Raw genomic sequence first — 27,430 nt, 5'->3', positions numbered from 1 at the left:
GTTCGGTTCCCGGTACCGGAGAAAAAACAAAAAAAAACAAAAACAAACAAAAAAAAAAGTTGTCAATATTCTTAACACAAAATAAAATACAAAAAATATATACTAATTATGAAAAAAAATTTTATCCCTTCCAAATTCTTCTTATAAGAGATCTCTGCTAATAGAGCTACCAAAATTCTGAATAGTCTATTTACAATTACAAATTTCTAAAATTGTAAAAAGTTATGTAGCTGATTGACAACTGGTAGTCAACTTGTAACAGCCAGATAAGCTGAATCAGCATGGTGCTGGGTGTGGGAAGTCTACCTAAGGATTGTTGCCAGCAACATAAAGAAGAGAACTAGAGAGGAAGAAGTGGGGCTGTTGGTTCTTCTGGAGGAGCTTGTCATACTGACTTTCTTGATATTAACTTGGCTACTCTCATTAGAGGAGCTCAGAACCTTGTTGTCACTAAAAATGGCTACAGTACACTTTGGGGGAGCTCTGGTCCTTACTTTGAGCCTCGTTTCCTGGCTCCAGAGGGGAAGATGGTGCACTGTTCAGTGTCCTAGAGTAGCTTGTCAGGCTGGCTTTCCTGATATAAACTTGGCTGTTCTCATTGTCAGAGGAGCTCAGGACTTCATTGTCACTGAGGATGGCTGTGATACTTTTCAGGGGGAGCTCTGGTCCTTACTTTGAATGTTGCTTCTTCACTCCAGTGCAGATTGCTCAGCCTACTGGCACAGCTCCTTCATCCGGTTGGCACAGACTTTCTACCTTCTGCCACTGACCTTTGGGCCTTCCCAGCACAGATCCTTGAAACAGGCTTGCATGAGACATTGTCATGGGCTCTTGGCATCTTGTTTAACTCTTGAGAAGTATTTTTATGAGCTCTAGATTTTTTGGCTGGACTCATGCAGGACATTCCCATGGGATCCAGATCCTCAGCTGGATTCTTTAGGTCTTTAGTGTGTGGACAGATTTCCTGTACTCTTTTGTATTTGACTCTTTGGGTGACTACTGTAAAATAATCCTATAAATTATGTGTCCTGTATTACTTCCCTTGCAAACCTGACTACAACAGGTTATTATAATTCAACTTGGCCAAAAATATATTTGAGTGCACTCTGGTGTTGTAGGTGGATTGTCTGTATGTCTGTTTGTCCAATCTTTACAGATCATCTGTGTATGTTTGTTTGTTTGTCTTATCTGTGAACAGCTGTTTTTTATTGGAGCTCAACAATTTTTTTCTTTTTCTTCCTTTTTCTTTTGCATTTTTTGGGTCCTTTTGTTTATAATTGAATTTGGTTTGCAGATTTAAAGATTCAAAAAGCATGCTTCCTCCTGAGTTGCCAGCTGGTCAGTATGATATCAAAACTGGTTTTCTCAGAAGTCATCAGAAATTTGTTAAGGTAACTAAATGCAAACCCTTCAAAGGCTTGGAAAATTATTGGTCAGGGCTCCCTTTGGCGAAAAAGGAGCAGCTGCTTGGTAAGTTATCCTAGCCCTTGTTCAATAATAGGAAGCCCCAATAATCTCCATGGCTTTATGGGAGACACCCCAAAAAAGTTGCTCAAAAAACACATTATTGTGATATGCTTACATTGGTCATCATCAAAGATTAAGCTTTCTAGACAATAAAAGTTTTCTGATTTAAAGATGCTCTGGTACAAAACTAAATTAAGAAAAGTTTTCATATGGCTATGACAATTAATCATTACTAATCTCATGGTGTATTAAATGTATTCATGCCTCTAGATGTGCAGGTCTTCCAAAATGTAAAACAGAACTGTTTATGGTGATAGAATTTTTCTCTCAGACTCAGACATTTGCCTTTCCTTTTTTTCTTTTTTTTTTTTAATTTTAGAAATAAAAGGAGGAAAATACTAACAGACAGACATTTTACAAAATAGCAAAGGATTGGTACAGACAGTACAAAGTTACAGAGTGGTAGGGAATTAACAATGCTTGTTGTATTACATATTGATATCTTCAAAGTGGTTTCTCATGAAAACAGATATAGACATACAAAGCTGATCAACCAAGGACTCATTGACAGTTTCTTTCAGCAAGGAAATACAAGACAGTAGAACAGCCATGTTAAATATCCTGCATATACATACATACAAACTTTCTCCTTCTTTCCCTTCTCTTTTCCCATATCCCAGTTACCCTTTACCTTTGAGTGCTTTCCTATCAATTCACAATGTCTATCATATCTCCTAGTTTAAATTAACTCTTTCAGGCTTTACACTAGAGAAACAATGCGGTGCTTGCACATGTATGTTTGATTTATTTCACTTATGAGTATGGTCTCTAGTTGTGACCATTTACCTATAAAAGCCTCGAGTTTATCTTTCTTTACAGCTAATATTCCATTATATAAAAGTACCACAATTTTCTTATCCAATCCTCAGTGGATGGACATTTGGGTTGCTTCCACATTTTAGCAATTACAAATTGTGCTGCTATGAACATAGGTGCACATACATCACTGTGATATGATGTGCTCCAACTGCTTGTGATAGTGCAATGGCAAGCAGAAACACCAAAATGACACCCAGGCAGATTTGATTTATTTACATCAATGGGCAGTCATTGGGACCATCCCCAGAACAGCAGTTCCCAATCTCTGGTGGTCTAGGACTTATATTGGATAAATAAGCAGGAAGTACAGTCAGAATGGCTTGTCAATTGGGGATTGGTTTATACAATGTGCATCATAGTGACCAGCTATGACAGTAACCAGTCATTTCTAAGAGACAAGAGCAATCAGATCTGGAACCTGGGCAACTAAGAAATTGAAGAAATTGGCTAGAGGGGGCATTTCTTGCTATATTTCCTCCCTCTTTTAGCTTTCCCAGTAAATCTTTGCTGGGCACATTATATGTGATCTTTTAAGACAAGGCTCAACTAGAAGCAGTAACATTAAGGTTGTCAGTGATCCTAAGACAGACTCTAGCCAAGATCGCCAAGACTGTCTTATTACAGAGTTTTTCCCTGAGTTTCTTTTTGGGAAGAGACATAATCTAAGCCTGTCTATTCTGTAACATTACTCTGGAAAGATAGTGAGAGAGGATCTAGGAGATCTGATCTAGGAGAGTGTTCACTGTGCCTTGGACACTCATTAAATCTTGGTCAAGTGCTTGACTGATTGTTTTATTGGGGCAACTGTCCATACAATTTAAGGCAAAAAACAAAACAAAACAAAACACACAGCTAGCAGGGGGCAGAGAAGCAAGAACTGGGGTAAGCAGAATCCAGGTAAAACTAACAAAAACCATGGCTACAGTGGGGCAGGGAAGCAAAGATTGGGATAAGCAGCCTGAAAAGACACAAAACCAAGGGGAATAGGCATGGAGCAATCCTGTGAATGATGTCCTCGGGCTTCAGTCACACATGCATTGTCTCTTCAGAGTGAGCCTAGAAGGAGCTGTCCAGGTAAATTTTTCAGTGGATCTAAGGCTGGATTTCTGAAACTTGTAGAGGTAGTTAATACATACTTGTGTTATATGTGCGTGCAGGAATGTCTACAGATATAGCTCATCTTTTCACTGGTTACAAGCTGTATGTAGTCTTTATTTAATCTAGTTTTGGGGCTGGGGATTTAGCTCAGCGGCAAAAGTGCCTGCCTGGCAAGTGCAAGGTCATGAGTTCGGTTCCTGGTACCGGAGAAAAACAAAAACAAACAAAAAAAATCTACTTTTTAGTTACCTCTCCTACAAATGCAGGCCCATTGCTGCTGCCAATGATCAAGGTTAGGCCACATCTAGGGATGATTTCTTACAGCAGGACCCTACAAACTTTTCTTCTCAGTGCAGGTAGGGAGTGGGAGGTTGGGGCCAGTAACAGAGATGCTGAAGCCTGAGTAGGCTGCAGGGATACAGGTGCCAGCACAGCATCTTGAGCTTGCAGAACAAACAGTGGGGGCACGTCTGGCTCTGATCCTCCAGGAATACTGGGTTTTTAATCAGTTGGGTCACTGGAGGAAGCCTAGGTCTCTGGACCAGATTATTTTGTGTCATTGGTGGCAGATCATCCCTGCAGGAGAGTTTTGGCAAAAATAGTTGTGTCCAAGGTGACCACAGCAAATCCAGCCTGTCAGACTTTATTCCTAACAGAGCTACTTCCATCTGTAAACGGGGTGTACTCAGCATCTGTCAGGGGGTCCATTTTTAGAACAGTTCGTCCAGTACAGCATGTGGTACCTGGACAGTTAGATCTTCGTCTAAGGTGAATTTGTCAGCTTTCTTGATCAGAGGGACAGTGCTGTTAGAGCATGGAGGCAAAGGAGGAGTCCACTGGGGGCTCCCAGGGACTGACAGCAGCTTCAAGAAATTCACAGTTCCTTTCTTGTAACCAGTTTCTGTTAGATATGGTAGCAGCGCTTTTATGTAGGGTACATATACAGAGGGCAGTCATGGTAGCATTGGCAGCTTGGAGATCTTGGACAGGTGTACTGTTTGATGCACGTGGGGGTTGCCTTGGGGCAGAGCTTCATCATCAAATGTGCATGATTGATAGCAAGCCCTAGGGGTGAGTCCTTTGTCCATATTTCTGGAAATAAATCTCTCAAAATTTAAAGCTTACAATAATCAGGCAGCTATAGATGCTGTTCTTCTTCCTGGGGTACAGTCAGAGACAATATCAAGTCTGGGATAGTGGACTCGAGTGTGAGGAAGTGTCCATCAATCTCACAGGATCTGCTTTAGCACAATTTCTTTTCAGTGGTGGCTCCAATGGGTAACTTCAGTAACTTTAGACATGTTTATTGGTTTCCTGCCTCCCTCTTTGAGGTCTACCAGGGGAGCAGTGTGGTACTGATCTAAGGCTTCATGGACCTCTGTCTCATTACAGTCTCTGTTTAGATGTGCTTGGGGGAGGACTGTGTTCACCCAAGCATCAAGATCAACCACAGTGGTGGGGAATTTTGACTTTCACCAGGTTTGGGCCCCATCTAAAATACAGCAGTGTTCTTTGGTATTAAACAGAGTCACGAGGGCTGGGGATTTAGCTCAGCAGCAAAACGCCTGCCTGGCAAGCGCAAGGTCGTGAGTTCGGTTCCCGGTACCGGAGAAAAACCAAAAAAAAAAAAAATAAACAGAGTCACAAGGAGTTGCGGACAGCACAGAACTGGAGCGGGTGGCATTGCAGCTGGCTGAGCAGCTTGGGGCTGGTGAAATGTAAGGAGGAGGCAGATCAGACTCAGGGTCCTCAGGCTGAATGGGATAAAGCTCTTCTGGCTTGGGCTGAATCTGAGAGCTTGTCAGATGGCCTTGTGGGTTTGTTTTGACAACTAGGATGTCATGCAGGACACAGGTGTGGAACCAAGGTGAGTTTTTAAACCCTTATGGTAATTGAGTCCAAATGAGTAGGCCTTTTATCTCAGGATTTTCCTAGTAGAAGGAGCTTAAGGGAGCAACTTGCCAGCAGAGGAAGGCATCTTTTCTTCATTGCTGACAGCACAGAGATCTTGCCGAAGGTGACTAACAGTCTATCAGGCTGATATGTGTCTGGATGCCTGTTTGTGCTTTCCGTGGCATCTGATAGCAACAGGGGTTGTAGTGAGGCAGCATGGTTGATGTCCAGGCCCACAGGCCTAGAGTATAACACCGGGAGGAGAGTTTTCAAAACTTTAGGATTGCAGTTATGTGTCTCAGGTTGATGCAGGTGTCACCTTTTTCTCAGGGAACAGTCAAAGTTGCAAATGAGAGGGAGGTTGAATGGCTTGGTGAGATGTCCTCCCAGGCTGCAAGTTTGTGCCTGGCAGAAGGCGTGAGAGGCAAGAGTCCCGCTTGCCCAGTGATGGTAACTTTTGACAGAGGGAACTTTTGAAGGCAGAGTTCTGTTCCGTTGTCTACCAGGGTAGTCACAGGTTTGCCTACCACTTTTGTAATGACTATGGGCTCTCAGGGGCCCAATTTGATAGAGCTTAATCTGTCCTATCCGTTCAGGCCTGACAGGGTGCAACTTATTTGTCAGGGCTGATAGCCCAATTTTTCTTCAGTCAAAAGGTGGAACTCAGAAGAAAGTGCTGACAGTCATCTTGGGTGGGCATTGGATGATGCCATCTTCCCAGGATAGGCATGTCTGGGTGGCGGGCTCTGTGGCCAAATGCAGACAATGAACTAGAACTGGTTCAACTGGCTGGAAGCAGACGAGTTGAGGAGGGCAGTGAAGCTATAGATGTTGGTAGCAACTGCAGCAGCTGACAAGGGTGCCAAGGTGGAATTCTCAGGAAGAATGGGCCTCTTTTTTCTTTCTTTCCTCTTTGAGATGTGGGGAGCAGCATTTTTAACTCCATAAAAGCACCTTTTCCTGCAGTCAGGGACTGTGGGTTTTAACTAATTAGTTCCCATTCTATCTCCCTACAGTGTGTGTTGTGTACCCTTGAATGATGGCACAACAAAGGGGGGTTACCCCTCAGAGAGAAACAATTCAGATGCCCACCTGGCCACTCCCCTCATGGGGACTTAGGCTAAGGAGGGTGCAAGGCCTTTGTTATGCCATATCAATCACTATGGAACCACAAGTGAGGGCCCAATCAGCCACCACAACCAGGGCTTCCCAGTCTTGGTGCACAGATGGAGCAGCCTATTGCTTATGCTGTCTGTTCCACTTACTTACACATTCATTCAGCAGGCGCTCAGAGGTTAAACCTTTCCCTTTCCCTTGAGGGTGGCCTTAACTCGCAAGATGTGATCAAGCTCTTCTTCTGCTCAAACTGAGCAGAACTGACAGACTGACTAACTGGGGTGCCCTCAGGTGTCTTATAGGAATCAGGCAGGCAGACAGACAGAGGGCATCCACCTCCCTCTGGGGTCCAACATGAGCCACTCAAGTGATAAGCCAGGAATCCTCCAGAGATCCGAGGAGACTCAAGATATCTTGAGGGCATGCCTTCCCATTGGGACCTGGAGAGGTCCTTGCTCCATCTTGAGGGCCACAACCAATGACCAAAGAGGTGAACATGATCGGTCTTCCCGGCCAACACACCAGATTCAATGGCAAGCAGAAACACCAAAACAACACCCAGGATTTGGAGGCAGATTTATTTACATCAATGGGCAGTGATTGGGACTATTCCCAGAATATCAGGCCCCAATCTATGGTGGTCTAGAGCTTATATGGGAAAAGCAAGAGGGAAGTACAGAGACAATGCCTTGTCTACTGGGGATTGGTTTACACAATGTGCATCATAGGTGACCAACTGTGCATCACAGTGACCAGCCACTTCTAAGAGACAGGAGCAATGGATCTGGAACAGGAACTATTACCAGGGCAACTAACAAACTGAAGTATATTGGCTTGGGGGGGTGCATTTTCTGCTACAATAGGAGGTTCATGTCAAGCCAACATGAAGTCACCAGTCAGTAATAACAACAAAAACTTCTGTGATACATGTGCTATGTATGTGCCGTTCTACTTAGAGAAGCCTAGACATTGAGCAGTCTAGACAATATCACACACTTCAATGACATCCCATTAAATGGCAACAAATTAGCTACAAATTTCTTATGTCCTAGATAGATATGACTGATTAGAAAGGTTACACTATGTCAAAATGGAAATTTAAATGTGTTACAAAATGTCATCATGATTATCATGCTACAATATTATGTATGGCTTTTAATTTCAAATTGTCTGTGTAAAATTATATAACTATTATCTGTTAACATTCTATAGGGATTCAACTACTAAAAGGCCCCTGGTTAAGTGGAAATAATGGTTCTACTTTGTATCTCAAAGTGCTTGACATTCAGATAAAATCAGTATGTTAAGCTCATTGCTCCCATTACAATGTAATATTGTTAACCTTCTCTTCTGGATGTTCAACAACTGAGCTTTGGAGACCAAAAATTAGAAAAATAGTTGGGCTAGGAGGACAGCCAATATTTTGGCCCTGACACTCCGAGGTCCATGAAGACCCAGGATATGACGGAACTTTTTCATGGACAGCCTACTCACCTACTGCTCTGGTGGGTTAGGCAAACTCCCGATCAAGGAGACTGTGGGACCACAGAGGACGAAAATCAATGGTACATAGTGTGCTGAGGAGAGTCACCGGGAGAGAAAAGTCTCCCAAGCTTTCACAGAAAGCAGCTTGGTCAAGCAATGGCCTTGACTCATCCAGACGGCTGACACTGACAGAAGGACTGAGAGGCACTATTCATGGTTCCGAGGTAAATCCTGAGGAGACTGACTTTGATAGACAGCAAAAACTTAATTTTAATCAATACAGCTCTCACTTTAACTTGGTCTCGAACATTCAGCAGAAAAAGTATAACCACAAGAAAGAAAATCACCCACAGAGTCCTCTAATCACAGCCGCTCTGACTTCAACTGAACACCCATGGATTTGCAACTACAAAACAGAAAAGCAGAGGATGTCTGGAGTGGATGAGCTGGACAGCATTTCCCATATGCAGAGCCAAGAGCACAGAGCACCTGAAACGAAGAGATGTTCCAGCCCTGAGGACGTGGGGTGTGAGAGGCGAGCTAGTTGTTAGGCAGTGTGCTTCCACCTGACATCAAGCTGCTGTGTATGGATAAACACACTGCAGTCGTTGAGCAGTTCTGTCACCAACAGGAGAGAGAGCTCCACCTGATCCCAGCCTTCTGTATCTTGTCTTCATTTCTTCACCTTCTTGCCACCCTCACTGTCCTCACCCCAGGAAGTTCAAGAGCCACACTGGCCACGGCACCAGCTCACATTTTGACTGCTATTTTATTCTCTTCCAAATTTTTGTTAACCTCAATTTTCTTACCCTCTATAAAATGGGAATGGGTATGACAGACATTTTACTTTGCTTATGTTGGTGAAGGTTTTAAAAACAAGTTTGAGAACAGTTGGTGGATGTTGGTGACAGTCCTTCACAACAGCCTGCCTCGGATTCAGCACAAATCAGGCAGGACTAGCCTTACATCTATTCATGTTCCTATCATTCTTTGGTCTCCGAGGTACAAAGTCAACTAGCCTAAAAACAAGTAATAGTCAAGCGTTCTTATCCAAAGGGCTATCCACCTGTGAAGACTCAACAGAGGTCGTCACTGAGGATAACTGCAGGCTGCACCTCCCAAAACAGGATTGTATAAACACAGTGAGCCATGGAAAAGCAGACCTGTGAGATCTTGTGCCATATCAAATTGGTTTGTGCATACTTAATGCCAACACGTCATGATATGCTCTCTCAAATATGGAGTAAAACAAGAACAAATTTTAACAGAAGTATGCTTTGTTTCAAAGAGTATTTCTGAGCAACAATTTCAGTACTAGAACAGTGGTGAGGAGCTCGTTGGCTCTCGCCCTGGAGACCTTTAGATTAAGAAGTACATTTCTGTTTAACCACAAAAGTGAGGAACCTGATGGATTTTTTTTTTAAAACCCCTTTCTAAATATCACACTGAGGAAAAAGATAGGAGCAAGTGGAATAATTTAAACAACAAATGAGGGCTTGCTGGAACTAAAGCAATTTGAACAACAAATGAATAACAATAATATTGTACTATGACCCAAAGAATAAAATTCACTCATGAGTTCATGTTAGTATAAGTAACAAATTAAATCAATAATGGGGGAGAAAAGACAACTCTTCCTTATAGTTAAATTCCAATTAATAAATGTAAAAGAAAATAAATATAAAATCAGTATAATAATTTTTACCCTGTTTAGGTTGGTCAAAGTAAAAAGTGGAAGAGAAGGCAGCAATAGCTCAAGAATCATTGGTAGATACGAGTTGGTAATCATCCCTCCCAACTACTTTTGGGGGTTCAGCATTCACCCATAAGACTAGGCCACTGATGACTGCTGAAATTAGTGGGTGAAAATTTGAAAAGGAACAGAATTTACAGTTTCAAAGTATCTCCCCCAAGATATTAACTACAAAGGAAAAAATAGTAACTTCATAAGAGAGAAACCACCTCAACCAAAAGACCAAGGTCAACATCCTCAGTAATAACACATTACCAATAATAAGATATAGTGTACACATCATGAAGTGTGATATTGTCATGGTTTGTGTCTAGATGTCCCCTCCAAAGCCTCAAAAAGTCATGGAGTGGGGTTCTGGAGTTTATGATTGATTCATGGTCCAATGCTGGGATTATGGGCGTAAGTGCTACGCCCACCCTCGAGCAGGTAGTTTGCATACGATGTAAGGGCGAGAAAGAGGCTTGCTGCTCCTCCCTTTTTGTTCTTGTTCATTTTGCTGTCTTCTGCCATCATGAACTGTTGCCCTCTGCCATGTGCCACCCTGCCTTGGAGGCAGCCAAATATGGACTGAAATCTCCACAAACTGTGAGCTAAATAAACCTTTCCTCCCTTTAATTCTAAGTATCAGGTATTTTGTCTCAGCAATAAGAGAAAAGTAACTAAGACAGATATGATGTACAAGAACACAACATTTCTGTGGTTTTCTTGCCAAAAATGTACTTCAGTCATGAGAAAACATAAGATAAACTCAAAGCAAGGCATACTGAACAAATAACTAATTAGTCTGCAGTGTCCAGAGAGACAAAGGAAGACTGAAAAACTGTTTAAAGGTGCAGAAGCAAAATGACAATAACAACTAAATATAACATGGGATACTGTAGGTAGGATTCTGGAATAGAAATGAACATCAGTGTAAAAAAAAAAAAAGTAAAATCTGAATAAGGTCTTTAGTTTAATAGTACTCTACCAACATTAATTTCCCAGTTCTGACAATTGTACTGGCTATATAAGATGTTAATATGAAGGGAATCTGGGTGAAGAATATAAGGAAACATTATTGTTGCAACTTTTCTCAAAGTCTAAAATAGTTTGAAGATTTTTGATTGTTTTAACAATTATGTTTCACTTCCTGACTATTGTAGCCCAAATACCTAAACTTACTGTGAAAAACTAAGATATTACATACAGAAGCCGGAGATGTCACTGAAAACTTCAGATGAGATGGGGGACGTTCAGGTTGGTATGGCCGTAGCACTAAAATTTAAGTGACTTTTCTGTGTTGTGTTTGATTCTAATAGGACAATTAGCCTAAATTCTGTAAGCCCAAAGTCTTCGAGAAAAACAAACTTATGACAAAGTATAGTACTACCATCCGTCATCACTTTTCTTAACATTTATGAAGCACTGTCAACATATCAGCCACTGTGCTTCAAGCTCTGCAAGCAGCAACTTATTTTATCCTCAGCACAAACCTACAGCACAAGCATTACTATTATGACCATCTTAATCATGGAAATGACTGAAGAGAGGATTGGAGAGAATTAAATGACTTGCTCATGGTCACTTAACTAATAAATGGTTAGAGCCAGGATTTGAACTCAGGTTTACAGGATTCTAAAGTTCATCATGTACAACTACTATGGTATACTTTAACTGGTGGGGGAGCAGCGTGACAGGAAAAAAGATTCTAGCATTGTGTTTACTTGCAGAAAGAAGTACAGAAAATGACAAGAAAAATGTTTCTTTCATGAAATTTTCATCAGACTTGAAGAAGGCCTTGAGATTCTAATTAGAAGGCTCTCTTTCCTGTGTCAGTGAATTCTACCTCCATTTCCTTCTGCTTTCCTCTCCTTTTCTTAAAGGAGGAATGTCATACTTTTCTTTTGAACTGCAGAAAAGTAATTGTAGCTATTTTCCAATGGTATCCAATTTTTTCCCATCCCCGTTCCCCTGAGTTCCTGTCTGGTTCTCAGAGGGCTGAGAGAGTTTGCAGCGTTTATGTAACCAGTCTCAGCGGGCAGCTCTTGGCTGATTAAAGGTTGGTGAGCCAGGGATTCTGAATGTGAGGAAATTCTCAGCACAACTCCCAGCGTCCTGACACTACTGAGCCGTGGTGAGGGTGTAGAGCAAAGTGGTAACATTTAAAAGGAGCAGCTTTAATCACTGGACAGCCTTTTTATCCTAGACATTTTACAAAACACTGCAGGAGTTCGTTTGTGATGATCAATAAAATACAATATATTAGTGCACTGAGGTTTTGGCTGACTGATGTCGGACACAGAATGTGGCCTGTCACCTCTCACTGTGGAGTGCTCCCCAGTCCAGAGGAGAGGGGAACACAAAGGAGCATGACTGCTTCACTGTCATACGTCTTCGTTTCCCCAAAAGAGAAAAGCAAAAAGGAATTTTGTAATAGTAACAGAAAGCTAACACAGTGACCTCTCCAAATCACATAATCCTCAGCAACTAAAGATGTTTGTTGTTGTTGTTATTGTTTTGTGGTACTGGGGATTAAACCCAGGGCCTTGTACCTGCCATGCAGACAGTCTACCACAGAGCTACATCCAAAAGTCTAGAGTTTTGCATCTTCACCCTTAACTCAGTTGTGGCTACCTAGCAAGTCACCTGGGAAACAGTACGGATGTCTGGCTGCTAAAAGTTCCGAGCTGCAACCTAAACATTGAGATTTTTTTAAAAGCTCCCTGGTTCTCTCTATTGGGCAGCTATGTCTAAAAACCTCTGTAACCTAAATGCTCTTGCTGTTTTTAGCTAATTTCTCATTCTATCCTCGGGAAAGTCTTAGACAGCTAGTTTTTCAAAGTCACTCCCATCATTTCTTCTCCAAGATAAATAACCCGCAATCCTTTCATCTTTCTTATGAGTGCTTACATCTCAGCCCACCCACTGTTTTCACCGCTCTTCCCTGGATGTCCTCCAGCTTCCCAACACCCCTACCAAGCTGTGGTGTGCAGAACTCCCTCATGTCCTTTCGTGCTACATTCTTGTTGACTGGACGAAGGTGTACTACCTTCAACAGCAGCTCCGCATGGCTAACTGAATTCATAGTTTCCTCCAGTCAGGAAGCTCAGCAGCTGAGTGACTGCTGCCTGCACACAATAAACTAAGAGCCTGAAGAAGGTCCCATGATCTAACTGGTGGAAAAGGGGACCCTTCCATAGAGTTCTGCAAGGTGGTTAAAGGAGAGGGGGAAAAAGTAATGGCATAAATGTTGAATAAGAAGAGTAAATTTCAGTGTGATAAAAACAACAGGATAATCTAGGGGGCAACCCCTCCCTCCCCCCCCTAGTTCTAGCCCTGGATATGACTTTAACCAGCCACATGACCTTTGTGATCCATTTCACCTTTCTACCTTAGTTTCCCATATGTAAAATAAGAGGGTAAAATTGAGTCAACTCCAGGTATGGCTTCTGTGGTGGGTCTCCCACGGCTGATCTCAGGTGCCAAGTGAGAGGAGAGATAGCCAGTCTGAACATTTCCCTTTCACCTGCCCTTCCCATAGTTTTTTCCCCTAGAAACACTAGTCATTCTAAGAGTTATGATTTTCTCAATTCTGATAGCTAATAACTATAGTCTAGACCTAGCATGGCTAAATGCTAAGCTTCTTGAAAATAATACAATGCTATCTCGTGAATACAGACAAAAGTCTAGGAGCACTCACCTCACTCAGCAAATAATTGAAAAGATTTAAGTAAGGTAAAGATATGTTCCTCAGTCTCCAAATTAGAGATCTAAGCAATAACCAGGATAATTAAGATTCACCTTTCATCAGTAACAACCAAGAATCAGCACCACACAATGTCAACAATATTAGCAACACGGTACTGTGGTAGGCACCTTCACACACTTGCTTAGTCTTTAGTGACAACCCAGAAAGATTGACATTATCCATCCCTATTTCATAGGTCAGAGACTGAGCTTCAGAGAGGAAAAACAAATTGCCCAAGGTTTCAAAGATACTCAGTAATACAATCAGAATTGAGTGGACCCTTTCTTCCTAACCCAGAAGATAACTTTACCTTAAAGTTAATAATGCTTAAGTTTCAGGACCTCTAATTTGCACAAGTACTTTCTAAACCCCTTTTCAGTTTTGAATTCTTAATTTTGTACTAGTTTTTATAAGGAGGGCCCCCACAATTGTCTAACCTTCAGGGCCTACACAACTTAGACCCACCCTTAAACTCAGCCCCCCCAGGTTAACATAGCCACTACTATCTTGGTTGTTTTGTTGTTGTTTCAAGACAGGGTCCCATTAAGTATTCCAGGCTGTCCTGGAACTCACAGCAATCCTTCTGCCTCAGCCTCTAGAACGCTGAGATTATAGGAGTACACCACCATGGCCAGCATCACTACTATCTTCTTTAGTAATTTCAGTCTGAAGGTATTTTCAAACACCAACACAAAAGGACTCCTCTGGCTTTCTGCTTTGGGGATCTATGCTGTGGGTTTTCCTGGCCCTTGTGACAGGCCATTTGAGTCGGTTCCTCTCACGGCATGTCCTACCACTCTGGTCCTCAGATCGCTTCCTTCTGTACAGGGCCCTGGTGATGGCTCTGTTCCAGCCCTCCTGCTGCCTCTCTCACAGGGTGTTTTTTGGACCAGAGCCTACAGCTGCTCTGGTACTGGGCCCAACTGCTTTTTGTAGCCAACAAAGCCATGCTGTTGGAAAAAAATTACTTGAAGAGGAGAGAAAGAAAGAGCATTTTATATCTCAGCGTCTGTTTAAAAAGTTCTAATACCGAATTCATATTTCACTCCAGCTTCTTCTATATCCCTGGATTTTTACCCATCCAAATACTCTTCACTATCTTTTATCTGCTATTCCTTCCCTTCATCTTGACCTTAGTAATTGGATCTCTGTTCTTCAGTTTTTAAAAATAAATGCTATTGTACACTTCAGCTAATGGGATCTACAGAATACAATGTTTCCTTCGATGAGACAGGTCAACCTACCTGTCACCTCACACCTTTATGTGTAACGCATCCCTTTTTCTTTCTTTTTTTTAAATAAAAGTTTTACTGAAGAAAAATAGAACCACCACATACACAGGGAAAAGAACAAAAATTCAATTGATACAGAACTGAAAGTCACAATTATCCAATGTAGTTTGCAACTACCCTTCCGTTTCCTAAACAGCTCCCCTTCTTTAATAATCTTGCTAATTTTTCAGTTGAAATGGTATCAAATTCATAAAGAATTAAAAACCTCAAGGCAATGGACCTGCTTTGAAGATAAGGAAGGCGACGTCAAGAGATTCTTCCTAGAAGGACCAACTCCACCTAAAAATTGCTTAAGAGTAACTCCTGAGTCTGGTTAAACAGGCTGCACATCTCAGAGACCATCAGGGAGGAGTTAGAGCACTGATACAGAAGGCCCCCTATGGAGAGACGGCAAGGAGCTGCATTTCCTTGCCAGAGGAGCGCCTGTAAGGAAACCAAGGAAAAGCTGAGAAATTACAGGCAATAAATGCTCAGGAAGAATTAGAAAGGAGTTTTACATACTATATATATATAGTTAGACATCAGTGTGCAAGGTGCACATCCCTTTTTCCCTATCTGTAAACCAGGAAGGATGCAGATGTGCCTTTGAGAAAATACAGCCAAGAAATAAGGACCGTGGAAGGTGGGATTTTGGAGAGCTCAGCACATCGCTGCCTTTTCCCTGTGGCCTGTCCATTAGGTAGCTCCATAATCTCAATACTTAGGGGTCTACGAAGATTGCTGACATCAGAGAGACAGACAGTGGGAGATACTCAGGTCAGTGGTGTCTGACTCTATAAATACCAGAAGCCTTAGTTATCGAGGCCTTTTTCCCTTCACCCTCTTTTTTCCTTTGCCCTTCTCCCTGTTCCTGCTCTCACCCCATGGTTGTAAGTGTAGTTACTTACTATGTACTATGAGGTGTATGTACACTTGGCAGTCCTTTCCTTGCCATACACAACCTGGACTATTGTCAGCCCACTGAACTATAACATCAGCACCAGACATCTTTTAGGAATGCTTTAGGGAACAGTACTCTTCTGTCAGTAGAAGCAGCATGGAAAAGTTGACATGTGAGGGTGCCTATAAATCTTAGGGTTGTTAACTTTAAGACATGGCTTACGGTATGTGTTAATCCACAGAAGCTACAGTAATCATCATATTAAATATACCCCAGACAAGACCTGCAACACACACAGAGCACTGACCCAAGCGCTCGCCAAGTGTAAATGAGTCTGTAGGCAAATACGTATGTGTGGGAATCACCTCTCAGTAGCAGAACCAGCAATCTTACTCTCTTGCAAGGGTACTATTGTTTACTAGTTGACAAAAGTGGGATGAGATACTTTTAAAAAGTCTGAATTCTGTGTTTTACTTCTTCTCTGCCTCCTACAGGTTCACGTTATACATCCAAAACAATTTTTTTTTTACTAAATCCCGCATTTATCCCTAGAAACACCAGAAACTCTCATGATCCATGGGAAGGATAGATTAATTTCAGTAATGAGAGAATCCTTAAATTTTTGTATTTGTAAATGAAGATTGGAAATGAGAAATAGCAATTTTTCTTCCGGCTCCAAAAGCATAAGGTGGCAGGAGAAAAATAAAATGTATTAAGAGGAAACAAATTTGCAAAGATTCTTTTTTTTTTTTTTTTGAGACAGGGTTTCCCTATGTAGTTCAGGATGGCCTTGAAGAGCCGGGCATGGTGGCCAAGCCCGTAATCCCAGCACTTGGGAGGCTGAGGCAGGAGGATCACTGCGAGTTCTAGACCAGCCTGGGCTACAAAGTGAGCTCAAGTCTGAACTGCATAGCGAGAGCCTGTCTCAAAAAGACTAAAAAAATAAAAAAGATGGCCTTGAATTCACAATGTAGCCCAGGTAGGCCTCAAATTTGCAGTGATCCCCTTACCTCAGCCTCCCGAGCGCTGGGATTACAGGTATGTGCTACCACATCCGGCAAATTAGCAAAGGTTCTTAACCACGCATACTGTATTATAAATTTTAAAAGCCACAGAGATTAAGATTCCTTCATTGAAAGTTGTAGTTTGAAGACTAAAATAATGCTTTGGTTAGGAAATAAAAAGGATATAAACAGTTTAGCGTGTTCAGAACAACCAGTACAGTTAAGGGACTTAGACCATGTAACATACTTAAGACTCAGAGATTTTTATTTGTTTGAGAACAGACTTGCTCTATTGAAAGCAAGAGATTAGCCCTACTGTAGTTATAGATATTCCAAGGTGTAACAATCTTATAAAGTTTTAGCTCAACAGAAAAAGAGTTACTTTTCAGTCTCATGAACACAGAAAGACAGACAATCTACTTTCCCTTTTCAATCCAACTTGAACAGGAAGGTATGGACAGCGTGAATTTTAAGCCTGAGAAAGTGAGCTTCCCTTCTCAGCATGAAGAAGTAATGCTGCACCTTTCTCACCCTGACCACTTGGGCATGGCAATCCCTATTCCTAGTTCTGTGATCTCTTAGCTTGAGTAGTGAGGGCCTGTGACGTACCTCCAATCAACAGACCACAGCAAAGATGATGGGTGTGTCACTACACACACACCATTACATTACGTAAGACTGGAACCTCTGTCTTGCCAAGAGCCTGTCTCCCTCGCTGGCTTTAAGGAAATAGGTAACCTTGCCGGGACAGCTTGGGAGCCAAGGAGCTGAAGCTGGCCTCTCTCTGGCCATTAGCTAACTGGAAACCGCTGCCGAGGTCAATAGCCCACAAGAGTACGATTGCTGCCCATAACCACATGAGCTCGGAAGCAGATTCTTCCCCAGTCCAGCCTGAAATACCACCTTACTACAACCTGGAAACCCTGAGAAAAGTGACTGACTCCTGACCCACAGAAACCAACAGGTGACAAAGGTGTGTTGTTTTAAGCTGTTAAATTTATGGTGATATTGTTATGCAGCAACGGATGACCAACACAATGAGTATACTGAATGTATACAAATATGCAAGGTGTGTTTGTGTTAGAAGCTCTGGGATGACTATCTGTACACATGCACAGAAATGCAAAGCCTGTGTTCAAATACTCTTACGAGGGCTGGGGACATAGCTCAGCAGCATAAGCGCTTGCTTGGCAAGCCTGAGGTCATGAGTTCTACTCCCGGTACCAAGAACAAAAACAAATCAATACTCTTACGAGTAAAGAAGTATGCCATAAAAAACTTAAGAAATGCAGTCAAAAGAGGACTAATCTGAACGAAGCTGGCATTCCTCACAATAATTAATTCAAGAGAGAACAACGATTTAATGTAAAGTATAGAACTGTAAGGTATTAAGCAACATCATGGAGTACTTTTATTATCTTGAAGTAGGGAAGGTCATTCTAAGCATGTCAGGAAAACCAGGAACTATAAAATTTTAAAAGTTTACATCATAAAACTTAATAACTTCTATAAAGAAAAAACTATAAAGCTGAAAGACAAATAACAAGATGGTCAAAATTTGCAGTGTCAGATAAAGAAATAGTGTCTTCAACGTACACAGTTCTGAAAAATCATTAGGATTACATATAATGCAAAACTATATAGCCATTAAAATAATACAAATCAGTATTTATGGTTTTGTACAAACGTTCTCAATATTCAGCAAGTTACAAAGCAGCACACAGTATAACCTCAGTTATGCAAAGATGTACATATTTGTATACATGCATACATAAATAACCACAAATGTCTCAAAATAAATTCAGTTAAATTTTAATAGTGGCCATTTTTGAGTGGAAGACAATTTTTCATTACATTAGTCTTGTTTTGTTTGTGATGCTGGCAACTGAATACAGAGCCTTCACACTAAGCTACATTCCCAGTCCTATTTATTTTGAGACAGCATCTCAAAAAGTTACTAAGTTGCCCGGGCTGGGCTCAGACTTGTGGTCCTCCTGCCTCAGCCTCCTAGAGTGCTGTGATTATAGCTTTAAAAAATGCACATGCACTATTTCAAACAAATATATTTTCCAAAAGAGTTTTATAAATAATATAAAGCAAAAATTTGTTATTTCACAAAAAATAATCAGAGAGCAAAACATCTAGTAAGAAAACACCGATGTGAAAAATACTTAAAAAGGAAAATAACTTTAACAATGGAGGTGAGACCAATATGGATAGTCATTTCTGGAGACTATATTATCTCAGGCAGAATAAGGTGTCCTGAGTCATTTTCCAGCACTGTTCAGTTAAAGGGAGGAGAGCAGCCTAAGAAGCTTGAAAATACCTTGGGTAGAGAATGGGAGGCAAACATGAATGCAGTAAAATGCAAACAGGGAAAATAACGGAATGGGATATTAAGTTCTATCATCAAATTCATGACCTTTGTCACTCTAGTAATGGATGCATGCACTGGCATGTGTAAGGCCATAAATGTGAAATGTCCATATTCTACACAGTTCTTAGAACTCAAGATTGGTCATAACGCATTTAGAATTATGGTTCTCAGATACAGCTGAGTATTAAAATCAGCCGAGAGCTTTAAAAAGCTCCTGACACTTAGGTCTAGAAAAGGCAAATCTACAGCAACGTAGATGAGCTGCTACCTACAGCTGGACGTCGAAGTGAGGAATGACTGTGAACAGGCAGCAGGGTGCTTCAGGGAACGAGGGAAACATACTCAAGTCTGTGTGATGTGATGGTTGCACCATTCCGTAAATTTACTAAAAATCATTCAATCACACATTAGAATGAGCTAAATCTAGGTGATATAATGTTGTTTTTAGAAGTACTGGTAGTTTGGGCTCTACCCTGAGATGCTTGAGATTCAGTTGTTTGGGGTGGGAACAACGGTGTGGTTTATGGGTTTCTGAAAGCTCTCCAGGTGGTTCCGAGAACCACCAATTCGGTTCTCTGAAACCATTTCACTGAATTATGTGTTACTAAGGCCAGGTCCTCTGAGGTAGAGCACATACACAGCTTTGAAGTACCTTTGGTTCCACTGGACACCTCCAACTGAGCAAATGAAACACCATGTTCACAGTAAACTCTGACTTATTCAGGTGATTTATAAAAACAGTCTAAGAATTATAGCTTGAAAGCTGAGGATGTTCTAACTACACACAGATAGAAAGTTGGAATTTGTTCAGAGAATGAGTAATGCGAAGGGACTCAAAGCCACAGCACATGAGAAAGAATTCGTAACAAACCACGGGAGTTGAGAGTTAGGGAAATAATGGTTATCCTCAAAATACTGAAAGGCTGCCAGAGAGGCAAATGAAGGGCTTTTCATACCCTCAAAAGATCCAGGATGAGGAGGCAATAGAAAGACAGATCATATGTAATTTATTTGTTTTTCCAGTACCAGGAATCGAACTCATGACCTTGCGCTTGCCAGGCAGGCGCTGTGCCGCTGAGCTAAATCCCCAGCCCCAGAGCACATGTAATTCAGATGGTCTTTGTTCTAGGCATGTCAGATCCTGGCGCCATAAACGTGGGGACTAAGCTGTAGGGCGGTGGTGGCAAACTTACGGCACCTGTGCTGCGGCGGGCTGCTCATCACGGAAAGCTCTAACAGGTTTGCCATCACTGCTCTAGTAGAACCCAAATTCCACCAATGCCACAATCACACAGATGGCTACAAACACAGGCTGTGGGACCCAACCCGAGTTTTTAAGATGTTTGAGGTGGGGCCCCCAATTCTGCATTTCTAACAGTATTTCTGGTGACACTGATGCTGCCAATCCAGAAACCACACAAGGAGAACCACTGCATAGCCTAAATGTCGTCAGAATGACCAAAAAACCCATCTACATCAGATAGAAAGAGTGACCTGAAAGAAGAGTTTGGGGACCAGCTGAACTCTGAAGAGCAGGCAGTAAGGTGAAAGGGTACACGTGGGTACAGCAGTCTGAACAGAAAGAACAGTACAAAGGGACAGTAACAGAGAACAAAGGCCTGAAGCCGAACTTATAGTCCGAATATTAGGTACACAGTATTGCTCTGGTTGTTAGATACAGAGAGATAAAGGAAACAAGGCCCCTGCTCTCACGGAACCTACAAATAATACTGCAAAGTCCCATAAAAGAACGAAACCGGCTACTGTGAAAATGAGAACCTCTAAAACAGGCAACATTTAAGCTGACATCTCAAGAAAAAGCAAGCTAGAACGTTCCAGAGGGAAACTCGGTCTTTGTAAAGTGAAAATCATCATGCTGGAAGCACAGTGACTGGCAGAATGTGCACACGTTGAGCTTACAGAGATAAACAGGGGCAGCACATAGGGCGAAGTAAGGAACAGACACACTCTTGAGATACACTAGAGTGACCAGACCGAAGACAAGTAGAGAAACGACGCCAGGTGAAAAGCGACGAGATTTTGAACCACTGCACCACAACGGCCACACAGATGAAGATGGAAGATAAGTAAATATTTAAGGCTTTAGCGAGCGTCTAATTGTATATGAAAAGTCAGTGGGAAGAAAGAGTATTAGGGCAGCGTAGAGGATTTTGGCTTTGACAACTACAGCGGTAACTTGGCCCATGAACTGAGTTTGTTCCACCATTCTAAAAGGTGGCCACGTTGTGTTCACGCTCACGTTGGTGTGGGAACGAGGGCCACGGCTGTGTTCATCACCCGGTTCAGAGTTCACAAACAAAAGCAAAATGGCGCCAAACATGTCTGTTCACAAACCAAAAACTGTGCTCATGACCCAGGGCACCCCTGTAGCCATTCTTGTGAACAAGAGTGAAAGGACTGGTGTAGGACGGAGACAACAGGTGCAAGGAGGAGGCAGCTTGGGTTTTGACTCAAGGAATTTGGAATGAATAAAACCAATACAATGGAAATGTTTGCCACAATTGATTTAAAAACTCAGAAAGCAAGCATGGGCGGGTAATAAAGACTTGGGGAATGACATTAATAAGGACGGTAACTGGAAGAGGACTAGGGTGTCCCTGGTATGTTCCTGAATACATCACTTTAAATATGTTGTGGGGATCTGTTTGTTTTTTTGGTACTGGGAATCGAACTCACAACCTTGCACTTGCCAGGCCACTGTTGTGCCACTAAGCTATATCCCCAGCCCTATCACTTTAAATATGTAAAGAAAACAATTTTAAAGTAGTGACCAAGAAGCCAGTGAGGTTTTTAAAAAGGGGGGTGGACAAGGTCAGATGCTAAAGGTGGAGTAAGAACCAAAGCGCCCACTGGGCTGAGAAGCGGAGCTCACTGCAGACTTCAGTAGGAATAACTTCAGTGGGATGTTGGAGGTAAAATCCAGGTTACAGTGAGCCAAGGAATGCCTCAGAAGTGCACTCAAACAGGTGGAGCTTGGCTATACCCCAGCCAGGAAATGAACGGAGACGGGCCGACACGAGAATTACGAGACCTGAGCATAGTATGGGCTAAATGAAGGCGACGCTACAGACAAGGAGGCCGACTGATGGGAAAATGTCTTTAGGGAGGTCAGATCGGATTCACTAACTCTTGCTCATTCACACATACACACAGTACTGACCAGAGGACAGACGCTTCTTTAGGGACAGATGGAGATGCTGATGGTATAGACTACTAAGGTGGCCTAGAGCTCTCCTGTTTCAATTTCTTCCGTGTTCAGTAGACTTAGGCTTCAATTGTGGGACGATATATAAGCTTGGGTGTGAACAAGAGGTGAAAGGCTAAAATACTCTTAAGAACAGAAAGGTTGCTGGACCCATGAAAGTGCTGAATTGCTCTGAGAACCCACCCACCGGGGGCAATCTGTACTGCTACCTATCAGTGCTACCTACCAGCTACTCCACAAAAGCAAGTCAGTCAGATGGCTATTTGCTTGATCCAGGCATAAGTTTCCCAAGCCAGAATGATCGAAAACAGTAGGCAATAGGTAACTGACAGGCCGGCGTACGCCAGAGGAGTAAGCCAGAATGAACCCACTAGAGGAAAACAGTGGCTAAGGAAATAGGAGGCTGCTGAAGGTCAGAGTAAGTATAGCGAACGATCAAATAACAAGGCACTTTCCACTTGGAGTAACCCTTGCAGGTGAAGGGGCTGAGACAGCCAGGTTCCAATCAGTTAAGAAGCAGAAAATTTCTTTACAAAGAGCAGGGAAGACTTCTATAGCACAAAGAACTAGCAGGGTGTTTGGCAATAGAAAACGAATTGGAAGGCAGGTAGCAGTATTAGAATATGAGCAAATAGTGATGACTAGATGTGGTTGCATTTCAGATGGCAGCAACACAAGGGGATGAAAAGCACAGTGGATTAAGCTGGCCTTCGGGTTCCAATTGCAACTCTAGGGTAAAGGTGGTTTAATGCACAAACAAACACAGTCCTGGGCGGTGACCAAGACTAGATGTACTTCAACTGTCACACTGATTTCTAAAATGAGTGCCGGCCATAAGCTGTTCGGTGTCTCAACAAAGCTTAGCCCTGATTAGAGAGCACGGAAGGGCAAGGTCAGCAAGACTAAAGCAGCAAGTGGCCAGGTGGCCTGCTGGTTGCAACAGAGCACGGGGAGGAAGAGACCCATGTTCCCACGAGGTTGGGGGTAGAGAATTAACTCGCTTGGCCTTGGGGTAAACTGGAAGAACTTGACAAACTGCAAAACTCAGACCCAAGAGGAAAAAAAGACTACAGATAAACTCTAAGATGGACGGTGGTAAGCAGTGCATATTCTAAAAGTAGAATAGTTAGCATAGGTCACATGCTCCTTCCTCAGGGCCAGTCGGTAATTTTTCTATCATTAATGGAGACTTGGACTCCTCTTCTTTAAATGATATAACCTTTAGGAAGAAACACACTTAAAGATCATCTATGTCTTAGTCTATCAAGGCAAGTGGCTGTGACTTAAAAATGTCTTTGAATTCACATGACCCTGCATGTGGTAAGACACCTAGGCCCCAAACAGCTGACACACGGCCATATACACAGCTAAAACCAGATTAGTTGATTGCTAAATCCAGTGTTCTTATGTAATTCTAAGATTCTTATCTTGCCTTCTGCAATTTTTTGTTAATCTACAGAAAAACTCTTCTTTCACCTCTATGTCTCTTTTTTTTTGGTACCAGGAATTGAACTCAGGACCTCGTGCTTGCCAGGCAGGCGCTTGTGCCGCTAAGCTATCTCCCCGGCCCTTCATCTCTATGTGTCTTACAACTCAAAAAACTTGCATAGTACAAGTTCACCAGCTGGAACCATTTAGCCATTTCCAAATCTTCTTGTGGCGCCTTTCTTTCCGTTGACAAGGTACATGGAACGGCTCCCAGGACAAGGCTAGAGAAAAGTCTTGCCTTTGTTTTCTCTTGTATGAGAAACCCAAATATAAATAAAGAGAAAAAATAAAAGGTAATAGGAAACAGGGAGACAGATCGTTTGCAAAAGGGAAGGGGGTCTACAGCTAGAGGGGCAAGAACGGAGAGGAAGAAACAGAAGGTTAGGATGTGTTGTGTACAGGTGCCAACTTCCCACGATGAATGTAATCATACATGCTGCAAACACGTACCAATGAAATTTTTAAAAACAAAAACTCTGCTTAATAAAATTCACAGGACTATGACATATAGGAATATAAAATCTTTCTTCCCATGAAAGTACAGCAGAAATATACCTTCAAGAGCAAAAAGGTGAGAACAATCAAGAAATTCCAGAATTACTCTTCAGTCTATTCACATCCATAGTATTTGGCTGTATTCTTCTGTACAGGGTGTAACAAATACTTGGTGAATAAGTTTACTACAGTAAAAAGATACATTGCCATTAACCTCCTCCCAAATACTACCCTTTGCTTTAAACACACTGCATGTTACTTGCAACTTTCTGAAGTGGTCTTAGAAGTCTTTCTTGTGATTTGAGATGTGATTCTGAATATAAACATGAACACTGTCACCGAGTGCCGTTCAATGGAAAGGCATGCTTGTAAAACATGGCAGTGTCCTCACCCACATCAGTCACCTGATCTAGCACCATGCGACTTCTGTTCCTCCCCCAAAGTCAAAATGGCCGTGAAAGGTAAATGTTTCGAATCTATTCAGAACACCAAGGCAGCCATAAACGCACAACTAAAGACACTCATGAAACTGGATTACCAGAACTGCTTCACAAAGTGACAAAAATGATGGGACAAGTGTGTTCAAAGCAAGTGGAAATATTTTGTGAGGGATTCATGGCAATGTGTCTTTTACTATAATAACATTTTAAACATTCACCATATTTTTCAATCACAATATTGTTCTCTACTTTCATCTTGCATGATCTTCCAATCAATGGTTCAGCTTTCCATGAAGAAATTCAGGATCTCCCATTTATTGGCATTAACCGCAATGTCAAAGACCCAAGAAATACTTGCTCTAAACTAGAAGGAGCAAGTGTCATTTTTACAAAGGAGAGGACCTGTCATTTTATGAAATTTCAAATATCATTTTTGTTGTTGTTGTCAAGATTATTTTCCAAGTTAACAGAAAACCCGATTTTTTCCCTCCTACTTCCAACTAACTTCCTTCCAACACATACATACATAGTCAGAAACTTCATGAAGCTAAGACCAATTTCACTGCACACAGAACCGTACAATTTTTAGCAATGATCTATCCCATATACTTGGACAATCTAGTAAGCTTAGGAATGGGGGGAAAAAGTACCATTTACTTTCTTGAAGCAACTTGCAGTTTGAACTAGTGAGAATTTGGAGGCTAAAGGAAAAAGGAAGGTATTTTCTGTGTTCCCTCTTACTTGTTCACTGCAAAGATTTGTGTGTGTGTGTATATATGTGGCTTTTTTTCTTTTTTTACTGGGAATCAATCTCACACGCCGTGCCACTGAGCTATCTAACCGGCCCTAAAGGGATGTATTTCTTAAGAACCAAAGGTGAGCAAATGCTGGTCAGCACTGGTTTCTTGATAAAAACAGAGGACAAGTGAAATCTTCAGGAATCATTTCTACTTCACACTTTCCAAAAATACTACTCTTATCAATGATAATAAGCTAATCATTTGAATGAGCAAATTATTTCAGCTCAGTTTAGAATTAGCATATAAGATATTAGACACTGCTTTAGTACAAGTTAAAAGTGGCTCCCATATACTTATCTCTTCCTCAGGATTATCAACACTTATTACCAAAATTTACTGGGTTACCATTTAAAGTTGTTACCAATGTACATGACAGGGGCTAGGGCTGGGAGTGGGGATGGAAAACCTGAGTGACTACACATGTGTCAACACACATACACTTTTAAAATTTTCTGATATAATGCAACCGTATCTAATATTCTTTCAGAAAATAAACAAAGCATAAAACATGCTAAAAAAAAAAAAATCAAGAAACCAAGTTATACTTTCTATAAAGCATCACCAATAACCCTGGTAAATTATAAATAAATATGGAAAGGAATAATCAATAGGAGGTCTGGAGTTTACAATAGGCATTCCTGTTCAGACAACTGAAATACTGTAAAAATAAGAGCGAGCAGGACACAGCTTTAAAAACCTACCAGATCCTTCTCTGGTGCACATCCTAGGTTGCATAGTGGTGACTAGGTATGATCCAGGTCAAGAAAAGGTACAATTCCAAAAATATACTAACATCCATTCTTTCCCTCTTATGTTGTAAATACACTTAGCACAGGAGGGGAGAATAGAGTAGGAAGGAGGACAAAGGAGAAAGGAGGAGGAGGAGAGAGGAAGGAGGAAGAAATGGGAAGAGGAAGAGAAAAATAATCAAGTGGGGGGATTTCCAAGGCAATTACACTTCAGGGCCTACTGCAAAAGCAACTTTCTACACATATAAAGCTAATTATTTATATATGAAATTTTACTGAACCTGGTTATATGTGGGACTTGGACAGCTCCATTTCCTACAATTTACAATTTTCAAATCCCACGCCAATGTCACTTTTGTCCTTTAAAAAGTAGCCGATCCCATAACTTTTCAAGAGAGGTTTTCTTAATTTTTCCTTTCTTCCTCCAAATGTAAGTACTGGGTAATACACAGATGTACTACAGAATTAAAACTCTGGCAGTAGGGAACTGAACTGCATCTAAAATCTAACAATGAAGAAAAAAATTAACTGATATTTCTTGGACACCTGTTAATGACAGAAGCAGGTAACAGTAGGGAAGCACAGGTAAAGTCATGCTAATCTTATAGCTCTATTGCCATTTACCATGTTTCTGATTATTAGATTGTGGGTGGTCAGGTTAAATGTTTACCTTCTCGATTACTCAAGTCTGACATGCGGTAATTCCTAATTTTACGAAGGCACAAGTTTGAATCATGCAGGCAAAGCTGGCTTGGAGCAGCTTAGCGAGGGAGCCCAGGATCTACCATCTCAACATGGCTTTTTGCAGTAACTGTCAGGAAGGGAAATAAACAGGTGTGTGTAACAGGAAAATGTCCCCTCTCCTCTTCCCAGCTAGAAAGCTACCTACTACCACTATGCTTGTGCTTCTAAACTTAGGGCTTGTATAATTCCCATGACTGACTCTTTGAGGAATTATCAAACACCTACCTTTTCTATTTTTTCACTGTTCTTTCTACTGCCTTTGTCAAAATATTTGTAATGCCAGTAGTGAGAAATACCTTTGAAAGAATTAAACATGGTTAAAAAATGAATGATGACGAATTCCAACTTAAAACTTAAAATAGGAATTAAAATAGGAATGGCACAGAAACCTTTTAAATTAAGTTTTAATACAAAATGCTAACAGTACCGAAGAGTAAGGTTGGTTGCAAATTAATTTCCTTAAAGTGAAACCAATGCTTTACGTTAGAACACCAATATTTCTTCAGATTAATCTTAC

The 27,430-nt window shown here is 41.5% G+C and overlaps 1 protein-coding gene across 1 annotated transcript in view; it reads right to left on the bottom strand.

Annotated features, from left to right (window-relative positions):
- The window catches only part of Slc6a13 (solute carrier family 6 (neurotransmitter transporter), member 13), a 73,947-nt gene extending 46,738 nt beyond the window's left edge, over positions 1-27,209 (bottom strand). Inside the window, exon 1 of the mRNA XM_013520165.1 lies at positions 26,840-27,209. Coding sequence (XP_013375619.1) covers positions 26,840-26,864 — 25 coding nt within the window. The 5' untranslated portion in view covers positions 26,865-27,209. The remainder of the gene's footprint in view (positions 1-26,839) is intronic.
- Positions 27,210-27,430: the final 221 nt, after the last annotated feature.

Source organism: Chinchilla lanigera, unplaced genomic scaffold (assembly GCF_000276665.1).
Source record: "Chinchilla lanigera isolate Chin_1 unplaced genomic scaffold, ChiLan1.0 scaffold00053, whole genome shotgun sequence".
Taxonomy (NCBI): domain Eukaryota; kingdom Metazoa; phylum Chordata; class Mammalia; order Rodentia; family Chinchillidae; genus Chinchilla; species Chinchilla lanigera.
The sequence above is the reverse complement of the archived record's forward strand: the minus strand, read 5'-3'. Positions and strand labels throughout refer to the sequence as shown.